At 42.7% G+C, this 24,799-nt stretch overlaps 1 protein-coding gene across 5 annotated transcripts in view; it reads right to left on the reverse strand.

Annotated features, from left to right (window-relative positions):
- bsna (bassoon presynaptic cytomatrix protein a) overlaps positions 1–24,799 on the reverse strand; it is a 186,114-nt gene that overhangs the window by 98,418 nt on the left and 62,897 nt on the right. For 4 of the 5 annotated variants that reach the window (XM_074644677.1, XM_074644678.1, XM_074644681.1 and 1 more), the window contains exon 3: positions 4,960–6,672. In XM_074644677.1, coding sequence (XP_074500778.1) covers positions 4,960–6,672 — 1,713 coding nt within the window. Of the gene's footprint in view, positions 1–4,959; positions 6,673–7,557; positions 8,274–24,799 lie in introns of those variants that run through there. The other variant, XM_074644682.1, reaches the window with a different exon arrangement.

A 24,799-nucleotide genomic window follows, 5' to 3' on the forward strand; every position in this document is an offset into this window, starting at 1 on the left:
TGTTTTCGTTACCTTAGAATGAGCCGTTTATATCTACATACGGTGCGGAGTCCGCCATGTTTCTACAGTAGCCCAGAACGGACAAACCAATCATTGACTCTTGATAGGGCCATTCGCGTTATCGCTTTTTCATGTTCTCCTACACATTTGGCACACGGGAGAAATTTCAGTTGGTTGCAATCTGCATCCTCATTGCTAGATGCCGCCAGATCCTATACACTGCACTTTTAAGCTACGAGCGACAAAAGCAATAAAACATTCAAGTGTGGCCAGCTATATTATCGCTGAGTCACCGTTGAAGTGTTGCTCAAGCGCTCGTTGACGTAGTTACGTCGTTAAATAGCACTGAGAACTGGCTAACGGCATTTTTGTAGATGGAACGAAACAGGGTGAAACAAAAACATATGATTGGTTGACGCTTCACCGCGTCATTGGAACGCTGAATAAAGTTGAGACCAGCTCAACATCATTTGTAGAGTGTCACGCCCATCATGCCGCGACAAGTGTCGGGCGTCAGTTTGTAGCCTCGTGTAACCGGCCGCCATTGAAAATTACTTTTAGCGTGTTGCTGTGTCACTTGTAGTGTGAACACAACATTAGAAACAGTGGTACTTTGAGCTAAATGCTACCATCAACATTGCTAACATACTTACAATGACAGGTGCAGATGTTTAGCAGGTATAATGTTTACCATGTTTAACATTTTAGTGTAGCATGTTAACATGCTAACATTTGCTAATTAGCACTAAACACAAAGTACAGCTGAGGCTGATGGGAATGTCATTAGCTTTGCAGGTACTGGCGCAAGATGACAAGTCACAGGACTGCCAAACACATGAATATTTATACCAAGATTTACAACAACCCATTCAATAGTTGTCGAAATATTTCAATGAAAAACGGGGGACACGGGGATGTCTGAATCAAAGTGGTGGATGGACCAACAGACCAACATTGCCGTCCCTAGAGCACCAACGCTAGCGTGGCTAAAAATGAAGGCCTTTATAATTCAATAATCTGAACTGCCCTCTATCTGTCAAACCTCCTCAGCAAAAAATGTGCTTCTGTGATCTCATCACTCCTTTGACGTCATCTTCCCCGCTCTTTACTTCCCTCACTTGATTTTTTTCTCTACTGTTCTACTTACAGTATACACTGTGTGTGTGTGTGTGTGTGTGTGTGTGTGTGTGTGTGTGTGTGTGTGTGTGTGTGTGTGTGTGTGTGTGTGTGTGTGTGTGTGTGTGTGTTATTGCCTGTCTTCCCTCTGGACCGAAGGCTGCACGTGATTCAGCTCTACATGTCTGGTTTCCCTTCAGCCTCTATCCATTTCTCTTTCCATCTGTTTCCACCGCTCCTTCGCTCTTCATCTCACTTTAAATTGGTCTTTTAATTCATCTGCGTTTCTCTGAACGTCTCTTCATCTATCTCATTTAATTGTGACTTCCTCTTCATCGCTTTCTACGACTTTTTCTCCCTTAAATGTCTAACCCTTTCTTGTTCTTCCTTTGCCTCCTTATTCTATATGTCTCTCCTTCATCGTCTTTTTGTATGGTCTCCATCTTCTACTGTCCTAATCACCTTATTTTCCTGGCTTGACTAGAACTTTAAAGTTAGTGGTATTTAATAAAAACACTGCGTCATCATCATCTTTTCTCTAACTGAAAGAAATTTTACATTTTATCTGCTGGTCATTATATTCAGTTCTTTAATCCCTTTGACATTTATCTCTCTCTCTTGTCTTCCTTCTGTCTATTTTCTGTTTCATTCACGTCTTCTGGAGACCTGCAGGCCTTTTACACACACAAACATGCACACACACTCTTAACATAATATGTCTTTTTTTATAACGGCATGTGTGTGACAGTTAATGGCGTTGATTTCTCACGGTCTAAATAACATTTTGAATCTCTTTGCCCTGCGTGTGTACATTCATCACTGCGCCGTACATGGTAGTAGAACTTATATATATAACCCTGTGTATTATCTCTAGGTCTATCTTGAGGCAGTGATAGTACATTAGAGTACAGTACTATGAACAACCGTACTCCCCAGAGACCCTGAAGGCGTCACGCTGCCTCAAAGTAAATACAACACGAGTCATTCTCAATCTGCCTGACTGACTGACTGATTTACATGCATCCTTGCTTCTTCTTTCTGTCTTTTCTTTCATCGGTTTCTTCTCTTTAAAATTGTTTTCCCTCTACGCTTCATTCCTTCCTTTCCTGTATCCATATATACCTCTTTCATGTTGACCTTCTTCTGTTCTTTGACTTCCCTGCTGTATGCCTATGCTCCTTAAGACCCTTCCTTTCTTCCTTCTTTACATACTGTACATCTCCATTTCTTCCCTACATACTCAATTTTCTTCCATAATCTCTATGACATACATCGTGAATGTTTTATTTTCTTCTTCCCTTTCTAACTTTCTTTCCTTTTCTGTTGCTTCCTCTCTTCACATTCAGATTAATTCCTAATTCATCTGTAAAGTAGTTTATGTGATACATATTTAAAGATGTGTACTTTGAATGTAAATAATGGACCGCCCCCCTACCAAAACCACAGAGCCCCCCCACATAGCAAATTCCAATTCAACCCTTGCCTCTGAGCCTGCGTCTGGATCGATAAAGGGGAGGTGAGAGAGCAGTCGGCCTTTACGCTCGTTTCATTGTGGCATGAGCAGAATCACTTTGGAGAGAAGAAAGAAAGCATAACTGAAATGGATGTCTGTGTTTTGTGATTCAACTTCTCTCTCATCCTTTGCCTTTTTGCCCTTGCTTGGTCTACAGTCTTTATCTTTATTTTTATATCTCTCTTTCCTCCATCTGTTGCCTTTTCGTGACCTTCCACTCTCCCTTCCCCTCATCTATCTCCATTTCTTGCTCATTGTATGTCCAGCTCAGTTTATTGGCCTTTTTATTTCACCTTTCATCTTTCCTTCATGCTCTTTCTTTACTCTCCTCTTATGGACCATTGGACCGCGGTCATGGAGAATCCATTAAAATACAAAAGCTTATTTAGCCTCTCTTGAAATAAGTCAAAGCTTTACTCATTTTACAGCTAACTAGTTCAGTGCTCGTTCAAAACACGGCCCGGTTACTTGGCCTCCGTTATTGAAGCTTAGATATTTCTCGAGAACCGCTCATCTAAACAACTTCACATTCGACAATTAGAAATACACACGCCAAGTTGATTAAATGGTTCATATCATCAAGAAAAATGTGAGCATGATAGGTAATATTAATTAGTTAAAAATGAATTATATTAATTAATGCCATTGAGAATAATTTCAATTACTAATTAAATTACCAAGGCTTAAGCTTAGCTAGATCCATGGACTGAGGTGCAAGGTACATGTACACAGATGTATGTCTACGTATACCGCATAATACCCATAGATAATAAAAAAGTGGGGAGTTAAGTATTAAAGCGAGAGATAGGAAAGCTAGTAGGAGACTAAAGTAATGAAAAATTGTGAATAAAAGCAGGATTTAATAAGAGGACAGACAGAGCCGGAGGTATGGAGGGGGCAGAGATGTAGTCAGAAAGAGAGAGAGAAAACTAACGGACAACTTACAGCTATCACACAAGGACAGAAAGAGAAAAAGAGACTTTGCAAAAGAACAAAAAAAGAGACAATCTGAAATGAAATACATTCCTATAAACACTGATGATGAATCAGTGAATTCCTCGGAGGAAATATGAGACGTTCAGGTGTAACTGCATCCACACGGTGAAGTGGAAGAAGTCCAACAGTGGAATGAATAGCGTTTTCTATTTGTTCTGAATGGTATCGATTGTCTGGGAGGAGATGATTCTGAATGTGCATGTGCGTTTACAGTTCTTGTTCTTCAATATATGTGTAAGATGAGACGCGATGAGACATTTAGGACAAAGTCCCACCAGCTGGCAAAAGAAAAATATGTGGTTTTAGTGGCACTTAGAAATTAATATAATTCTGGATTAATATATGTTGTTAATGGTTGCTGCTGTATTTATTATTATTTAAGGTCAGTAGCTGGATATAATACTTTAAAATGGTGTTTAAAATGCGCTAGCTCCCGAGCTCACAATGTCAAGTGGACCAAGTGTGGGAAAACAACAGTACGCATGCCCAAAGCCTTCAGCAATGAAAGTGCCAATGGACACTGATGATGGTTTATAGCTGAAATGCGTTGTTTTGTTTTTTCTGCCCAGAATGAACTAAGAAATCCCCTTTATCTGTGAGTGCCGGTGATTTTTTTCTTCTGTTCTTACTAATACCAGACACATACTGCTCAAAATTTGGAGCCGTGCTAGCCGCTAGTTTCTACCTTATCAAATTTGATGCCACGTGCAGCTAATTGCCTGTTGACCCGCTGCAATTTGATTGGGTATTTGCCAAGAACTGTTGTCGTCATTTGCTCGTAGTTAGCAGAAGTTAGCATTTCTTGTAAAGAAGACAGTAAGTGTGGTCACCATGAACGATGTGGATTATCTTCTACAGCACAAATTTGAAAGTTTGCCTTTTGAAGAAAAACGTTAGGATTAAACACCTCGGTGTTATATTGTTATAAACTATACCACTGGGAAAACTAATCAGATTTAATGTGGAGTGGTTCGCCCGGAAAAAATGGCTAACTGCTAGCTTGTCGCTTCCTGTGTGTGTTAATTAGAGGGGATGTTACCGGGTCAAGAACAGGCTATCATGATCTCAAGCATCTTTCTGTGAGGATTATCAAACATGAAAGCAACAGGACAATCGGTAAAACTGGGCAACATAGCTACCCAAACTGACATTATATTTTCGTTTTTTTTGCATCTGTGGAGAGTAGTTTTAGCCCCACAATTTGTCCATTTAAAACAGCACTCTGTACAACAATAACATGATTCGCTTGCTGTAATACATATATTCATGTATCTGTGTGTGTGAGAGGCTTTGTGTGTACAATGTTCTGCATGTATGTGTAACACTCCTCTTACCTCCACCAGATGTGGCGTGGGGTTGAAGCCGCACAGGTTACACACTTGGCTGTGACACTGCGTACAGGAGTTGTAGTTGGGCGGGTCGGAGCTGCCGATGTTCAGTTCCGTTTTACAAAGAGGACAGTTCACTTTAGGCTTCGCGGGCTCTGGAGTAGGCGCAGGGGCCGCCACGGGCTCCTGCTTCTGCAGCGCTTTTTGCTGATGAGCAGGTGATTGCTGATGTTGTTGCCCTTTTTGATGATGCGCGGGCGACTGCTGTTGCGGCATTCCTTGTTGATGTGGCGTGGTCTGCTGCTTTTGGGTTGGTCCACCCATGTGGGGACCTCCCATGTGGGGACCTCCCATGTGGGGACCTCCCATGTGGGGACCTCCCATTTGGCTCGATGAATAAGGTCCTCCCATTTGGCTCTGCGTATGAGGACCCCCCATTTGGCCCGATGGATAAGGTCCTCCCATGTGGCTCTGCGCATGAGTACCCCCCATTTGACTTGTTGGATAAGGGCCTCCCATTTGGCTCTGCGCATGAGGGCCACCCATCTGGCTCTGCGCATGAGGGCCCCCCATTTGGCTCTGCGCATGAGGGCCACCCATTTGGCTCTGCGCATGAGGGCCACCCATTTGGCTCGACGCATGAGGGCCACCCATTTGGCCCGGCGCATGAGGGCCACCCATTTGAGTTGGACCGTGAGGGCCAGCCATTTGAGTTGGAGCGTGAGGGCCACCCATTTGAGTTGGAGCGTGAGGGCCACCCATTTGAGTTGGAGCGTGAGGGCCCCCCATACCGAATGGCTTGGTGCCAGGGGCCCCTTGTTGTTGCTGCTTACTGTCAGGAGATGCATTACTGAACACCACCTTGCCTCGTGCAGGGCTCGGCTGGGTGGAGGCAGTGGGTAGAGGGTCAACATTGATCAGGGTACTCGCCTGATTGAGCAGCGATGCCCCGAAGCCAAACAGTTTGGTCAGGCCGTCCTGGGCGGGAGGAGGGGCCTGACTCTGAGGTCTGTGGGCCGGGGAGGAGCCAGCGCTTCTGGTCTGGTCATGGTGCCGCGCCATAGACTGATGCATCGGGGAACCGCGACCCAAATCGGGCTGGGACGGAGCCTTTGTCAAGCCGGGGAGGGGCACAGCGCCAGGGTGGGGAATCCGTGGACCTCCAGGCTGGTTGAGGCCTCCTGTAGGACCTCCAACAGCTCCTGGAGCTCCGGGACCTCTCTGGGAGTACGGGTCGGACCTCATGCCCTGCTGAAAGGACCCTGTCTGAGTCTGAGGGCCGCTAGGGCCTGGGTGTCTCTGCAAGCCTGGGGAGGTATGAGGCTGAGGCTGGGGCCCTGGCTTGGACGCAGGGAACGACTGTGGCTGAGACTGGGGATACTGCTGCGCCTGGGAGTATGGCTGCGACTGGGAGTAGGGTTGAGCCTGGCCGTAGGGTTGAGACTGAGACTGAGGCTGCGGCTGCGGCTGCGGCTGCGGCTGCTGTTGCTGTTGCAGTTGCTGTTGCTGCCGCTGGGAGGGCTGACTCTGTGCCAAAGGTTTGGGCTGTACTGCTGCTGCCGGCTTTGTTGGCTGAGGTGCGGGCTGCTGAGGCTGGACGATGGGTTTGGCTTGGTGGGACGGGGAGTGAATCTGCTGTTGGCTCTTAGAGCGAGGCGTGGTCATATCAATGCCAAGAGCTCTCTGCATCTGACAATTGAGACACAGCCACTCCTGGACCTGCAGACAGAGAACAGACGGGTTTGATGTTATTTTAACCTTCATCTGGGGAAAAAAAAATCATTTCAGTTTGTCTGTTAGACAATGTCACACATATATTCTGTTTCAGCTTGTTCCAAGCTAAATAGCTCTTTACCGAGTGAAATATTGAATATATGACTGTACCAATCCATCAAAATGGAAATGTTCTAGACGTACTGTGCATGATAATTCACAAAATTTCGTGTGACGTATTTGGTATCCTTGAGATCTCCACTGGAATTTAAAATAAGTATCCTGGCAGCACAACATGTGTTTTCACTGACTGGGTCAGTGAGGTCGAAGAGGTTATGGCTGCTGTTTGCTTTAGCGATGTAAGAAAAGTCAAAGCAAATGAAACCAAAAATGAGGAGGAAAAGAACAAGAATTTATGAAGATAGACGACAGTATAGACAGCATGATTCCTTTCAAAGCTGATTGCGATAGATTACTTTAAATATCACCAGTATCTCATCGAAACTACATGGACACTGTATTCATTCAGCCAACTTCAAAGCTGCAGATGATAGAGAAAGTGCATTTGGATGGCTACACATAGAACATGGTCCATCTCTCTCCCCGTGGAAAACAGAAGTGCAGAGAGAATAGTTGTAATCAACCAGAAATAGAGGGAGAGAGAGGTAAATCAACCACAAATTGACTGCAGCGTTGAATGATTGCTGAGCCGAAACCGCAACCTGAGTGAAAAAGCATTACATCTCTCGCAGACACATAAATCCAGACGGAGTACACAGGTATACACATCAAGTGACACAAGCGAGACACATAATAACAGACACACACACAGTCAAATGAAATGATTACGAAACACCCCTCAGCATCTAAAAATAAAAATAAAAACATCACCCCTCCTCCTCCTCTTCTCCATGTCTTCCTCCTTCCTTCTCTTCTTCCTCCAGATGAGAGCTGATACTCCCTCGAGTCCGAACCTTGCTTGCCTCTCTAATTTCTCCCGACTGCAAAAAGAACACACAGCTCCCCCGTCTGAACTGTGTCAACCTGCTCTCGTCCCGTCTGTCCTACTGTAGCTTTGCATCCTCCACAGTCACCCAGCTGCCATAAATAGTGCCATTTTAGCTCCTCTGCAAGCAGAGCAACGCTAGTAAATCTGTGCACGTTTCAAGCGTTTCTCCCAACCCCTTTCCTTCCCACAATGCAATGCGCAAACGTACTGTATCACCCCGCCCGCTGTCAACTGAACCCCCTCCCCCCTGGATTTTTTTGCCAAAGGACAAGTTGGCTCCTTGAATTTGAAGGGAAAAATGTCTGCATCAGTCACGTACCCTAACTAAGCACTTCCTCCCACTGTGCTGTCCCAGCCTGCTTTGCTGTCTCGCATTTTCTAGCTTGACAAAATTACTGATCCCATGTTCTGTCAACTCAGCGGCTACAGCCACTGCAACAGCCTGACATCCTCCTTTCCCCCTTAACATATTCTCTTTGTAGCTGTCTTTCCTCTCCTCTCTGCTTCTCGTCTCCCTGTTTTCTCTCGTCTACACATCCCCCCCTACACTTTCCCATTTTTCTTGTTTTCCGTCTTTACCCCCGTTTTTCTGTTCTCTCTCTGATCAGCTTGAAAATGTAGGTCTCGTTCTTTGAATAGCTGAAGCGGAAGGAGATTTGAAAGTATAATTTTTGCTGTGCACGCTCCGCCCACGTTGTGCTGCCATAATTACATCTGATGAAGATGGCGAGAGGGAGATGAAGAGAGGTAGATAGGGAGAAAGAGAAGGAGGGGGGGGGGCTGATTTTAATGAATCCCTGTCTATCCCTCTGCTTTATAAGCAACATCACAAGAGACACTTGAATGAATGAGGGATAAATCGAGGGATGGAGGGATGGGAAAGAGCAGGGAGGAGATGGAGAGGGAGCGAACAGTGGAGGGAGAGGAGTCAGCAGTTTTTTAATCCAGGCAGCTCTTCAGCTCTCATCATGTTAAGCTTAATCAACAGTCCGGCAGCACAGAATATCCACTTCTGCTCCACTGTGGTTAAAACCACTGACTCCTTTACACACCTGAGTCCTGATGCTAACAGGTGAGGAAGACTCACGTTGCTGAGGGTCTGTTTAAAGGGTCAGTTCACCAAATTAACTCAAGTGGCATCCAGCTATACAGATAGTTTTGGTTTTGAGATATCAATCTCTGATGTTCATGCTCCAGTACAGTGGACGTAAATGGAATTTCATTTGTGTTTCTCACGGCAGTGAAGTTATATATTTAGTGTTCAACATTCAATAGCAACATGCCTTTCCTGTGTACCACTTACTTTGTGATAATCTGTGAACGGTTCCTTGGTTACCTTGGGTAATCTCTATAAAAAGATTCTACATTCACGTGTAGAATCTGTAGGCAAACGGCACAAGATTTTGGTACCGGAAGCGTTCTGGTTTCCGTTTGTAGTATGCAGCATGAGTAACCGTATAGGCTTAAAGATAGGGTTGACGATGTTGGAAAGCTAGCATAATTTGAAAGTAGCATCGCCTCAGGAGCTCCGTCTAAACCCACCGCATCCCCTCAGGGCTCCTTCCAATGCAACGCCCCCCACACACATGCACGAGCACCGCCGCATTGTAACTACTTCACAGACACAGAACAGAGAGAGGACCTCAACTAAACAACGCTACCTCATGACGAGTAACCGCGGCAGTGCTACTGCAGGGCTGAGTTTTCTCTTCCATTCTCCAGTAAACTTCCGGCTTTGAGTTCAGGCTGGTGCACGCCAAGGGTAGTGTACGAGCAGGGAGGCAGAGAGGCATCTGATTGGTTCTTTCCAAGTGGACCGCAAGGCAGTGATTGGTCGACGTTTTTTACAGGATTACAGCAGCTACAGATGACGGCTCTTTTCCGGTCCTTTTTTAGAGCTCATAAGTAATGGATCGCTGTCAGGGTGTAAAGACCATTTCAACCAATATAACTAAACGTGTATACTGGATAACATCGTCAACCCTGCCTTTAAGTCCAGCCAACATTTTCAGCAAAATATCCTCTAAACAGAGAGCAACAGGAAGCGCTGTCAGTGCAATGTAATAATACACCCAGGTGATATAATATGTGCACTCACACAGAGCAACAGCACAAAGCCAGCCAAACTTAGACAGAGAGATTTTTATTCAGTTATTTTTTCACTTAACCTTTAACCAGGGAGTCCCACTGAGATGAAAAATATTGTTTTCAAAAGAAAGTTGGCCATGAAGCAGCATTTAGCTACGGGAAATGTAACAACTGCAGGTTAATGCGATAACTAACCCAGGAGAGGAGTTCTACAAGTGTGAAATGAAAGACATCTAAACTGCAAATGCAAAGAAAACTTGCTCTGAAGCCCAAAATGTAGTAGCTGTAGTTAAGCTCTGTGGTGGAATATGACACCTGTCAGGTCTTTGCTATCATTAGCTTGCTCACATCTTTAACATTAACTGTTTGTGTCAAGAAGTTTTTCCACTGCAGGCATTTTGACTTGTTATAGTAGGAAAAGCCCAGGTGTTACTAATGTAATGTTACGACCCGACTGGACAAATGTGTCTCCTCCTGCATGAGCCTGCAGTCAGGAGGATTGTTATTCTAATTTGGTGACACCTGCTTAGACCTCCATCTCTCCTAGGATCCACACCACCCAGGTTTTAGTTTGGTTGAATATTTTGCCGCCTGCAACACTTGCACATATATATTCCTCACTCATCCGTATACGTTCCACTCACTACTGATGCATTTACCATCCACACCAAATGTTCTTTTGTAAAAAGTTCTGTTTGTTTATTTCTAATAAAACACTTAATTGGCACTTTAACTTGACTGGTCTGCCCTCCTTGTCGCATGAATTGAGCCGGTTTGTGACACTAATAACATTAAAGATGGCTCTGTTCTATTCAAGTGTCACAGTGAGCAATGACAGTGTGACAGTGAGCCGGCATAAACAACACCAGTACAACACCAACGGTATTAAATTATTAGAATTAAACTTTTAATTTCTCCTTTCACGGTTTTGTTCTGAAGTACATTCATGTCTCGTATACTGACTGCTAAAACCCTAGAAATATAATAGGAGGAGAACGGACATTGTCTGCCGTGGTAATTTGACTAGTACAAAAGAAAATTGTTGGTAGTTGTTATGGTGACAACACACCAAGTGTGTTGCTTCGCCGCTAAGCCGGCAGTGGGGGTAGTCACAGAGCCAGATCTACGTCTTATAGGCAAATTCATACTTTCTTTCTTACAGTACTTACTTGTAAAATGGACGCTGCAAGTCAGTTTATAGGTAGGTTAGCCCACAACGGTTGCAATGGCAACGATACATATAAAAACGGCCAACACTGACCATCCTGCTAGGTTGATTTGAATGGTAATGTCCGTTCTACTCCTATTCTATTTCTATGGCTAAAACATAAAATAAAGAATAGTGGGGAGTCATTATGTCGTAAAGAATTGGGACACAGTATTTCTGTTTGCAGAAGGAGCTCAATAACGATCACATAATAAAACACCAGCCTGCTGGCTGACACAAAATGCAGACAGACAATATAGGACCTTGTTTATGAACAATCACCATTATCTGACCTCCAAAATTGCCTCAGGCCTCATGTTGAAAACCACCGCTCTGACGGAGACCGATAAGCCTATCAAACAACAGCTTTTGACAGGTGTCTTATGTACCTCTAAGCATTAGAGTAGAGGTGTCACCTCAAGTTATAGCCCATTTACTACTTTCTGTGTACGGTTCACAAACCAGTCAGTTTGCATATGGTGTGTCGGCCAGCTCGGGCAGTTTTCAGGCCTGTGGAAGTTATTACACGAATAAGTGGCTGCAAATGTCTTTTCTGAAAGGAGGAAAATGAGCCCTGACAATCTCAAATTATGCTGACTCTGCACTCTGCTGCACTCCACACTAACTACTAAAAAGGTTTCCCTGAAAAACTAATTTCTGCAGAAGCAAATTTGAGCTTATTTCTGCCTGTTTTTGTACAATTGTATTTGATTGAATACAATCAATGCACAACAAGACTACTTAGTTAGGTTTAGGAAATGACCGTGGTTTGGGTTAAAATAATTACGGAAGTTACGTGACAAATAAATCAACTTTGACTTTTTGGTTTCACATGGGGTACGAACACCGGTCTCCTGGACGAAAGTCAGGTGTTTTTTCACCCCGACCTCCTAACTACGTGGCATTTGTCACTCTTTATACTTCTTGGTTCATGACTACGTGGATTACATACATTCGATTGATTTTGTGGAATATATACGAATTACAGTGCATTACTTTTCATAGATATAGCTACGAACGGTGTATGAGAACAGCATGTTATATGATATAGTCATAAGTACTTCTGTTTCATGAGCTATACTTGTAAAGTCCCTATACAAAGGGTCACACAAGGTAGCAAACAGGTCCCACACAAATCAACTCACACATGTAACAAGTATGTACATTCATACACACACACCGACAGACATACCTATACCCAAGACTAGAAATACTGCTTTCCACACTCCAGTCCACACACAGACACATACTGCAGATCATGACTGCAGCCTCTCATCCCCAGCTTATCCTAAGTAGCTCAGCTCTCCTCAAACCTGCAGGACTCTGATTTCCTCGATCACATTTCTGTCCTTTCTTTCACTCTTATTTCTCTGCAGACAGTACAGACACCTCTCTATTCACTCATCCACCCACACACACACACACACACACAGGTCTGAGCTCCTCTTGTAACAATCATTAACTTCGAGGTCAGGTTCATCAAGAGGCTGAACTCTGTCAGTATTGAGTCTCAAACACACACACAAACCCGGTCTCACAGGAAGGCGTATAACTAGCATTCATTTTCACGGACATTCCACGTGTCATGGGGACGCATCTTAGGATTTTCGCGTCATGTGTACATCGCTTTACGTGTGTCATTTGTATGCCACTCAACAGCACTACGGTAATGTCCGCAAGGTTGAGGTAAGTAAAATATATATGGAAACAACATACAGACAAACACGTTACAAACGTCACTAAAAAAAACACGTCCCAATCGTCTCTAACATGACTTACAAAACAAAACACCGGTCTCGAACACCGGTCTCCTGGTTAAAAGTTTTGTGTTTGTCGGACCCATCCGCCTTAAGCGGTCTGTCGCGCTTATTATCCTACGTCACTAGCTCTGATCGTATCATATCTACACGGAGGTGTTCTTACTGCACGCTTAATGCTTTGCTCATTATCGTGGCATTAGTACGCTTTTTCGTGCGACCAGGCTACACACGCTCACACACAAAGAAGAAACTTAAATTTGATTAATTTCACAAGGTTTACAAGTGTTACATAGTTGAACAGATGTTGAAACACGGATAGGGAAATGCATTCGATGATGCGTTCAAAAAGACTGATGAAAGTGCACCTTTAAAGCTTCAAACATACTAGTATTACTAACTCTACTTTAATGACAAATACTGTTGTAGTAATAGAGACGCTGGACTTTCTTGAGGAGTCCAAGTAGAAATTCTGAGTATATTACCACAACACATGTTGTGGGTAATATGTTGTACTGTCCCACTAAACAATGTGAAGCTACTTTATTAAGATATGCAGATTTAAAACATCAGGTTATAATCTACAACTTCCTGTTTTGTCATCTTTGGTGCACCACTGTGGAGTTTGTGTACTGCACTCCTTGGAGCCTGTCACTGTCACCCTTCATTTAAAAGAAGTGGGTAGGACTCCTTAATCAGGACTTTATCTCTCCATCATTGAGTTGTATTTCCTATTTACAGTATATTGAAAATGTAAACTTAAAATACACACTTAGTCTGTCCTGAAGGCCACACAAAGAAAGCAAGTTTAAAATATGTCATAAACTGTTTATTGATTGAATCTCTGCAGTGTTATATCTACTGTATTTAACAGATTAGCAGAGTGGAGAGCAAAACAATTATATGAATAAAACTGAACACCAACTGCAATATCTGAGCATGAAACTTAGCCCATATCATGTAGCTCTAGGAGTGGAAGTTGCACGGAGCAGAGTTCACTGTGACTCTAATCTAATTTGTCATAAATTAGCCTGGAGACACAGAGAGAGGACCGGAGAGGAAGTGGGAGGACAGAAAACCGAGATCCAATCAAAGAATTTAAACAGCATAGAGGAAGAAATCTATGAGGTCTCCCTTACTTCCATCTCCCTATCCCTGTTAGGTTTTCCGCTACTCTCTACTAGTTTAGAAAATAGCTGATAAGACGTCAACTGAGCAACCTGGTAGTCTATGTGGTTATCCTGTGTCCAATGGCCTAAATTACACAGGATACAGCACTTATAGAGCCAAGCAATAATAAGGTTCTGTCTATAAAGTAAGCCACAATTTGGGAAAATCGTGCGAGATGGTTAAGGTTAGGCATTGGCCTCAAATATTTAAGGTTAGGCAATGATCTTGAATATTAAAGGTTAGGCATTGGCCTTGAATATTTAAGGTTAGGCATTGACCTCGAATGGTTAAGGTTAGGCATTGACCTCGAATATTTAAGGTTAGGCATTGACCTCGAATATTTAAGGTTAGGCATTGACCTTGAATATTAAAGGTTAGGCATTGGCCTTGAATATTTAAGGTTAGGCATTGACCTCGAATGGTTAAGGTTAGGCATTGACCTCGAATATTTAAGGTTAGGCAATGATCTTGAATATTAAAGGTTAGGCATTGGCCTTGAATATTTAAGGTTAGGCATTGACCTCGAATGGTTAAGGTTAGGCATTGACCTCGAATATTTAAGGTTAGGCATTGACCTCGAATGGTTAAGGTTAGGCATTGACCTCGAATATTTAAGGTTAGGCATTGACCTCGAATATTTAAGGTTAGGCATTGACCTTGAATAGTTAAGGTTAGGCAGCGAGTGTCGGGTTAGTTTTTGCAAGTTTTCACAATTTACGGGTTACCTTCTAGACAAGGCCCAATAAGAATACGAAGAATACGAAGAAGTAGAAGAAGAAGAAGAAGAAGAAGAAGAAATAATGTTGGCTTAATTTACGTCTGCAACTTAAATAATGTAACAAACACACTTATTTTAAGCCAGATCATGATGTTTTTACTACATCTAACCAAATAGTGTTGTTTCCGAAAAATAACCAAGTGATTTTGGTGCGTTTCTGTTTTGTTTTGTTTCAATTTACAATACTGTTGTGCAGGTGCATAATACAAACAGTATGCATACACTCATCTTTACACTTTCTCTTTTAATCGGTGGCCTTATCTCACTTTCTCCCTATAAACCACACACACACACACACACACACACGCACGCACGCACGCACACACACACGCACGCACGCACGCACACACACACACACACACACACACACACACACACACACACACACACACTAACCTTTGAAAAGAAGCCACCGTTTTGTCGTCAGGCGAGAAGACAAAAAAAAAGTCTGACACTTTAGGTCTCGATGACAGTTTGAGCTATTTCCTGTGGCTGTTGCACGCAAAGTGTGACATGGATACAAACCCAGTCGCACTCAAAAGCACACACACACATGCAGTACACACTCACACACACACGCCGACCAGCTGTCAACATAAAATATTCACGTCACAGATCTCCATACACTACAAGTACTGAACAGGTGTTATCGCTGTTTCACGGAGAAAACTTGATGTGTAATTCGCAGACATTTTACCTTATGTCACATAGCACAATAAAAACAACTTCAAACTACGTCCCAATAACATTGACGTTTACATTTAATTGTGAAAAAGCTTCTATTTCCAGGGAGTTGTTTTGGTGAACATGTAGTGTTCCTTCACAATGCTGCTGCACAATCATACATAACCTCAGACTGTCCAGTGCAACCAGCCACAGTCCTGTACTGCTGGCAGCTCCACTGGACCATATGGATGATAAATGCCTTATTCAAGGGCACCTCCAGAGATTTAATGGACATACTGGACATACCACATACTGTATGTAAAACCTCCATCAGAACCATTTCACAGTGGTTTCTCCGATAATCTCACCACCTTGGTATCGCTAAGAGGCTTGAGTCTCACCACATTAGTACTGAAAATTCATAGTTTATGTACTTCAAGCTGCAGGTGAAACCAATATAGATATACCCGACTTCAGTTGAAGAATGTCGGCAAACAGTGGGATGTGAGTGGTGAAGTAAGAGAGAGAGAGAGAGCAGTGGCGACGGAAGCGAGTAACGTTATCGACTTCGACCCAAGCAGGAAAAGATATCAGTGTTTGGTTGGTCCGTTCTGGGCTACTGTAGAAACATGGCGGTGCAACATGGCGGACTCTCCATGCAGAGGGGACCCGCTCCCTATGTAGAAATAAACGGCTCATTCTAAGGTAACGAAAACACAATGATTGTTATTATCGGGTGATTATACACTAAAGAAAACATACATATTAATATTATATTTCATTTCTGCCAATAGATCCCCCTAAATGCTACACACTGGTCCTTTAATAAAGAAACGTTTTTAACTTATAACTAAAATTGCACGAGTTTTATTTTTTTTGTCCTATTCAGCCCTCCAAGTTGGCCCTTTGTTAGCCTACAAAAACATGGACAGTTTCATCCTTTTGACACTAAGCATCAGATATGGACACTTCACATCACAAGAAGTGACAAACTGAAATATTAGCTATTGTATTAAAGCTGTAGGCTTCATTATTCCAATACAAAACCTTCCACCTCTCTCTCTGTGCCTAGTATCACTCTGCTAAGCCACACCCACCAAATGATGCACCAAATCTGCACGCGCAGTTTGCTGGGCTTGAAGCTGAACGTCAAGATTGACAACCGTCGTCACTGCAAACTAACATCTGTTCTAAGTGGTAGTTATGTCGGAATCAAGACGTAAGAACAGTGAAAGTTAAGGTAATTAATGTGAATACTAAATTACCCCATAAACAACACATATAAATCTAAATTTCAAAAGTGGTTTTTTTCAGTTGTTTTTTTTATCCTTTTCTTCTACAAGCTGTTGTCTTTGTGACAGTATCAGCAAAATTGTTTCTATCAACAGCAGCTCTGGAAAACAGTGGGAGAGTGAAACATCACAGTAGGAGAAGAGGTAGAGTATAACAGCTGCTTCTGAGATTTTTCATACGACAATTTCACTCGCTATGGAGAAACAGTGGGGGGTCTATTATAGAAATACAAGTACGACGTGGTTACAGGTGCCTTTATTACATCAAAGTGAGGTTGAATTAACTTTCCATGAGCTATAATTGGCTCAGTGTGGCTGGAAATGTCACACATAATGTAAAGTAAATGAAGCCCACCGCAGGCATTTGACGATGTTTGTGGTTTTGGTGTTGTGGTCTGGCCTCAGTGGCTCACTTCCTAGGCTACACACACATTAATGCGTAGACTGTATACACACAGACATGTAGTGCATTACACAGCTTCACATGCACCTGCAGAATCCATATGCACCTCGACACAGGGACATGTTCACAGCTCTTAATGGACCTGTCTATCAACAGCAGCCTTTCAGGGCAAGGTGGAGGAGTGAGGACAAACAGAAGGAGTGTTCATAGAAAGGCAGGGCGAGGATGAGGAGAAGATGAATGTGGAGGGTTGGAAATTGAGACAGGAGAGAAGAACAGATGCTTTTTAGTTTGAGTCGAATTTATTTATGGAGCAATACAATGTACCAGGTTACAAAGTGCTTTTCAAAAAAACAATAATAGCACAATCTAAATCAAGGAGAATGGAGATATGAGAACAACTACTTTAAAAAACCTGATAAACAAATTGAATTGGCATTTTGTTTCACTTCGTTCATTCAGCCTGACATTGTGTTCATATCAGCAGATTTCTTCTTGGAAGGTGGGGATATATTGTTTTGTTTTGCTCTAACCAATCAACGCCATTAACAGTTGTTATTTCTGTAAGTCGGCTTACGTCCACACTCGTCACCAATTTTGTGGTTGATTTTCTTTCGTTATCTTTTATTGATGTAGCCTTTTGCCAAAGTCAGTCGGGAGAAAAGTGAAAACATCTTTTCCATCAAGAAAATCCTTCAGTGCCGTTCTTTGTTCTTCTTTCAATGAAGAAGTACTCTCCAGTTCTGATATAACTGATGCTATAGAGTGCTCCAGGGATGACATATTTTTGTAGACCAATCAGGAAGTTGGCATCGCCCTGGTTCCCTCAACAAAAAGCCAATGGGATTTTTCCATTTTATTTTATTTCCCTCATCCTCATCCTCATCCTCATCTGCAACCGCTTATCCCGTTAGGGGTCGCGGGCTGGAGCCGATCGCAGCCGACATTGGGCGAAGGCGGGGTACACCCTGGACAGGTCGCCAGTCCATCACAGGGCTGACACATAGAGACAGACAACCATTCACACTCACATTCACACCTACGGGCAATTTAGAGTCCACAATTAACCTAATCTGCATGTCTTTGGACTGTGGGAGGAAACCGGAGTACCCGGAGAAAACCCACGCTAACACGGGGAGAACATGCAAACTCCACACAGAAGGGTCCCAAGCCTGATTCGAACCTGCAACCCTCTAGCTGTGAGGCGCCAGTGCTAACCACTGCACCACCGTGCAGCCCTTCATTTTATTTTATTTCGTGGAGCAAAATGTTAAAATATCTTAAGCTTGTGTTAACCACAGACCTTATTTCAGGAATCTAACCAAAAAAAAACATTAACTTCCTGACAAGGGAACCTTAACTACTAAAAGTGCTAAATCATTTCAGGGTTTTAGGACTCATTCCTATAGCTCTCTATTGCAGCTACGCTAACCTCTTCAGGAGCCACCATTGTTTTTTAGAACAAACAATCGCCTCTCCGTATCGTCACACACATCTAAGCCACGCCTGTAGCTCCTCACAGGATGCGGATTGGCCCATGGTCTGGCTTGCCAGACACAAACGCATTACTTGACGCCTGACAAGATGGATTTTCGTGCCGTACAAAGTAAGAAACAGCCGTCAGTGGGCACAACAAAGGATCTATAAGAATTGCTAAACAAATCAGGGATGCGGTTGGGGATTCAGAGGTCTGGTGTACATGCTTTGAACAATATGTTTTACTTTCCATTGTGGGAATTTATATGAATCAGATCTTTATGATGCCTACGAGGAAACTAAAATAAGCAAAGGAATTTGTTTCAGACTCAGAATCAAGTAGATAAATCAATATCAAGTAGAAGTTTGTTGAATGAACAAAATAATTGACATGATGTTCAAAAAAAGAAGCAGAATCAGTAAATGCAGAATTTACCGAGGACATCCTGACAGTATGGAGACATGTAGATGAAGAGTTACTGCATGAAAATGACTCAACGTTACAATAAATGTCAGATTTATAATGACGAGGAATATAGCAGGAAGGCCAATAAGTGAAATGTAACATTAGCGGGTCTGCAGAGGGGGCACCCGCTGTATGTTTCACATTTATCTTGACTGTTAGTCATTGAGAGGAGGCTCTTATGCAGAGTGACTCCAGTGAGTGAACCGTTTGTCTGGCCGCTCACAGTCGTGGCAGCACACTAATGTACTGATCAATATTCCACACAGGGAGAGGACATTCCAGGAAGTATTCCCATGATGAAGTACTGAGATTCTGCAGCTAATTATGGAAACACTCACACACACACACACACTTTTATATTCCTTCTACATACTTGTGAGGACAACCGTTGTCATAATGCATCGTCTAGCCTCTAACCATAACCTTGACCACCGCAACTACATGTCTACACTAACTTTAATCTAATTCTAACCAGAACCGAGTTTTAACACTAAAAAAAGCCATTCTGAAGAAGTGAAGACCGAACAAACTGTCCTTACTTTCCAAAAATGTCCTCACTCTCAAGGTCTAAAACTGATCATCAGAAATATAGAATATACACAAACACACGTGTCTACACTTTTCACATGAGCTTTGTGTTCACTTAAGCATCGAAACAGGTGTACTGGACGTCAGAAACAACAGACCTGTGATGGAAAACAAAGAAAAGGAGCGACCACAGAACAAGATCTTTACAACGGAGCCATCGTTAATGTTGAAACCACTTAACTACTGCTATAATTATGACTTATAAAGATTTATGCTCGCATTATGAAGTGGGTAAACTTGCCTTTCTGCACCTACAATAAGATTAATGGCATCAAAATAAGGGACGGCCGTGTAGACGTTGTTTGACATATTGAGAACAGTTTGACAGATTAGATGCTTAAGATTTTAATGATACTGAATTATCAGCTTTAATAAAAGTGAATTCATAATGAAATTGATGCATAGCATGTTGACAATTTAGGGTGTCATCACACTTAATCATTCATTTACTTAAAAAAAAGAAAGTTTGTAGAAAAAGTTGTAGAATATGACTTTGTTCATTTAAGTGTGTTGCCCTTTTATAGTCGGTGCACACTGTTCAATTACAAGTGAACCGGACTCTTGGTTACCAGGGAGTCATTCTGTTACATCCCGGTGCTGAATCTAAGTTATGTTTTACTTATTTCCAGTTTTCAGTTGTTTTTTCCTGTTTTGTTTTGGTATACTCACCTTGTGTTTTTCCCGCCTGTGTGATTTCCCCTGGTGAGTTTCACCTGTCCCTAATCGCCCTTCCTCCCTTGTGTATTTAGCCTGTGTGCTCCCCTTTTGTCTGTTTTAGTGTACTGTTTTCGTGAGCATTCCAGTGATAATCTTCCCAGTTGATTCCTAGTGTTTATGACCGTGCTTCTGTATTTTTTGACTAAGTCTCTGCCTCGTGTTTTTGATACCATCGCCTGTCTTCCCCAGACATTTCCTGTATTCTACTCCTGTATTTTTGTCTGTGAGTCGTGCTTTTGGGTCTGTTTCCTGCTGGTTGCCAGTGGTACCCTGCCTGATACATTCTGCTATGTTAAACAAACATTTTCTCCCCACAAATTATATTCATATGCGACTTAGGAGACATTATGGGACGTTTATTAACTGCAGAAAGCTGAACCAAATCTGGTTCCAGTTCCTGTAACTCTGGTCCGTACTTCTCTGGTGTTCATAGCACAAATGAAACAATGGTGTCTATCACATGTCAACATCCATGTTCTTATATCTCTGACAACTTGTGTCCTGATGTTTTCTTGAACCTATAATAATTCACATCACCGCTATCTTTTAAAAGAACTGATACTTATATTTTAGGCGTATATGTGCAGTGACTGAGCTTCCAACTCGTTCTCACTCCCAAATCATCAAATACCGCCGCTGGTAAGTGCCCCTCGGCATCAGATACTGACGCACGGAGGCACCCTTTAACGGCAGTATGCGACGCACCAGGATTTCAACTAACTCCAATGTAAACCCACCCACAGCGTCATTACACGTCAGATAAACTGACATAGAATAAAGAGTGTGAGAGTCCCATGGGAGGGCTGGTGGATGGGTCAAACAAACACAAAACTTTCAACCAAGTTGTTAGTCACGGGACTCGTTAGTATCGTTAGTCCTGTGAGTCGTTAGGCGGTTGCTAGTGAGTCTTTAGTCAGTTAAGTTACCGTCAACCACGACTGTTTCCTAAACCTAACTAAGTGGTTGTGTTACCTAAACCTAACTTCTTGTGAAAATGGAAGTTTATTTTGCATCGGTTATGCTTTTCACAAGGACGGCCGCACGGACATGAGCTGACGAGGAAACGTTTGGATCTTATTCTCCTCGCGGCAAACAGACATTCTCTGCGTGGACAGGCGAATATCTGCCGAAAGGAACCCCCAAGAAGGGCCGTGTCTGATGGTGTGACGTCACTTTCGGCGTGCGGATACTCGTGGATGCAACAGGCGTATATTGACACGCCGTCCCTGACACGTGCAAAAGTAACGTAAGAGGGGTACCCCATGCATCGGTCTCCGATATTTGACGAGTTGTGAGTGAGAACGGGTTGGAGTCTCACGAGCTAAATGAGGGAAAAAAACTGAAGGAGTAAATATTCCAGAGTTCGATTAAACATCTAAATCATGCTCTACATTTATGCATTCCTCTTTCATTTCCTGTAATGCACTAATACTTCAGGCCAACTGGAACAGAGAGATGAGTCTGAACCGTGAAATGCAACATCTAAAGACACAGAGAAAGACATTCAAGACCTAATAGCACCTCAGCTGACAGTTCATTCTCTGCTTTGTCCTGATGAATGGACTATACACACACACACACACGCACACACACACGCACACAAAGGTCTATCTCAGCATGATTACCATCAGCAAGCTCCTGGCAAAGAGAAAGTCATAAAACACGCCCGCCTCTCACTTCAGAGGCTCTGTACCCCCCCAACACACACACACACAAACACACACAAACACACAAACACACACCGTCCAACATCCGTTCCAATTTCATAAATCCTGTTCTTATCATGCCATCTCAGTCTATCCTCTGTTGCCACAGTCTTGCACATAAACACCACCCTGTACCCATCCTCAGTGTCATCTACACACACACACACACACACACACACACACACAAACACACACACACACACCACCTGTGCCATTCATCCATTGCCTCCCTTCACTGAATAACCCCAACCAGTCGATTGTATTGACACTATCACACTATAATGCACGTTTCTTAATTAAAATCTGCCTCAGCAGTTTGAGCCCAGTCCAATATGGTCAGAGCCTCTATGTGAACTCTGTGTGAGAGAAAGTGTGTATGTAAATGTACAGACAGACAGACAGACAGACATATAGATGGAATATAACATGCAGGAATTTAGTTGCCGAATTGTTTCAGTGAGACTGAGAGAAAGAAAGAAAAAAGAGTGTGTGTATGTGTGTGCGTGTGTGTGCGTGTGTGTGTGTGTGTGTGTGTGTGTGTGTGTGTGTGTCTGTGTGTGTGTGTGCGTGTCTGTATGTGTGTGTGTGTGTGTGTGTGTGTGTGTGTGTGTGTGTGTGTGTGTGTGTGCAACTTGTGAACTTGTGATTAAAAGCTTTGGTCTAAGCCTGTGCTGTTAGATCAATAGTAGATTTGAGTCAGACAGAAAAACAATACCATGAGGTAGTGCAATGGATGGATGGATAGATGGATGGATGGATGGATGGATGGATGAAAAAAGTAAGAACTCATAAAGCATTTGGAAGCATTTGGAAAATGGAAATGCAAATGGATATAGTGAGCAAAGGGAAATATTGAATAGGAGGAGGAAAAGGACAAAGAAAGTGGAGCTACCAAAAGAAACAGGAGAAAAGATGACCAAAGAGAAAGAGATAAGAAAGAGAGAATCAGGGTGAATGATGGGACTTGAATGCATTTTTAACAGCCTGATCTTACAGAAATACGTGGGGTGGCATGGAATGTGTTAAAATTACGTGACGGCACGTTAACCACATGAAAAAATATATATCAGTTTAAGTGTACGCTATATTTTGAATACTTTCACTGCTTTACCTCGCCATCAGACAGCCCTTTCCAGCGGGGAACGGAAGCAATTATATCACTGTCTTCAAAGCCACCAGACTCCATTCACAAAAACAGTAATTTTACCTCGCAGAACAACGGGAGTTGCTGGTATACCGCTGCCTCGGTCAGTCTGTTTGTTTGTGTTATTGTGTAACTTTCGGTCCGAACGTGGCATCCACAGCAGTACATTGCTTAGCTTCCGAGCCGGTACTCTTGTCTGCTTCTCCAAACTAGGAGCATGCTAACCGCCATCTAAGTTACGGTATGTAACGTTAATACACTGACTATAAGGATGTATGTATACTTTACATGTAGCAGCGTCATCATGCAGAAATCTACATCAGGTCATGGGGGAAAAAGTTTTGAGAAGGGTGTGGGAAAATAGTATTTTGACGCAAAGACATACATACTTTGACTAAAATTTCAATGTTCGAATTTGAATATGTAAGCAACACCACTGTGAAGCTACAGAATGATATAAAAACAACAACAAAAATAATTAATGTCAAACAGATGTTGAGATAGACAGATTTTAACCTCATCTCGTTCTTCCTCAGCACTTAGTTTACTAAATTGTAAACTATATATACATAAACCAAAATGTCAAGTGTTCTGTGCTTCCTCTGTTATGTTACTGTCAGGGAAACACAGTGAAACAGAATTTAGACCATACGGCACTAAATCAAACACTGTTTTGGGGATTAACAGCTCTTTTACACAGGATGAACAACACTTTAATGGTAGGGGAGACTCTTTAAAGGAAGAATAAACAAAGATGGTATACAATATTGACCATTATAACAAAGTCCTGTACTGTCTGTATAGAAAATAAGTATACTGTCCATGATCCTTGACTTTCCAAGTAGCTATAGTGTATGAAACATTAATGAATAACGAGTAAGTGACAATACACGAAAAAGTGTCCTTATGAACCTATTTTTGTTTTTGTGTGTCCTGATATAAATCACTTTTTGTCTGCTGCAAAAAAGAAAAATGAAATAAATATATTACCTATGAATAAAAATGTCTCCAGGTACAATTTACCGGTAACCACAAACTGACAACCAGCACAAGAGATGTGCCTCAACCAAAACACAAAGAGAAATGTTTTACGTTGGATGTTCACAAAAGGTGCCCAAAGTGGCAGATGGTAAAACAACTGAAACACACACAGCTCTACTCTCTTCACTAAAACGCAAAAAAAAGAGCACTTTTTGACAGAGGAGGAAAAAAGCGAGAAGGAGGAGGAGATGGTGACGAGCCGGGGGAAGACCAGAGAACCTCAACTTGCCAAGTTTGCATTAAAGAGAGCTGTGCCTGTTAAAGGGGTTCAAAACTGATATTACAGTTTCTTTCTGTCTGGAGGGATGGTGGGCGATGGTACCCACTCTATTTCAATTCAGCAAAAGCTGCTTATGCCGCCTCAAGTGAACGTCAACTGAATAAAATACCAACAGCATCGGAAACAGTACAGACTAATCCACATGGTTTGTAGAGGCTGAATTCAACTGGAAATGGTACCATAGTGTCTCTCCCAACGCTTAAAGGAGCAGTGTGTAGGATCTGGCGGTATCTAGCGGTGAGGTTGCAGATTGCAGCCAACTGAAGCTTCTCCCGTGAGCCAAGCGTGTGGGAGAACTATGATGGCCAAAACGAAAACGGAATGGCCCTCTCTAGAGCCAGCTGT

The sequence above is a fragment of the Sebastes fasciatus genome, chromosome 8, assembly GCF_043250625.1.
Source record: "Sebastes fasciatus isolate fSebFas1 chromosome 8, fSebFas1.pri, whole genome shotgun sequence".
NCBI lineage: Eukaryota > Metazoa > Chordata > Actinopteri > Perciformes > Sebastidae > Sebastes > Sebastes fasciatus.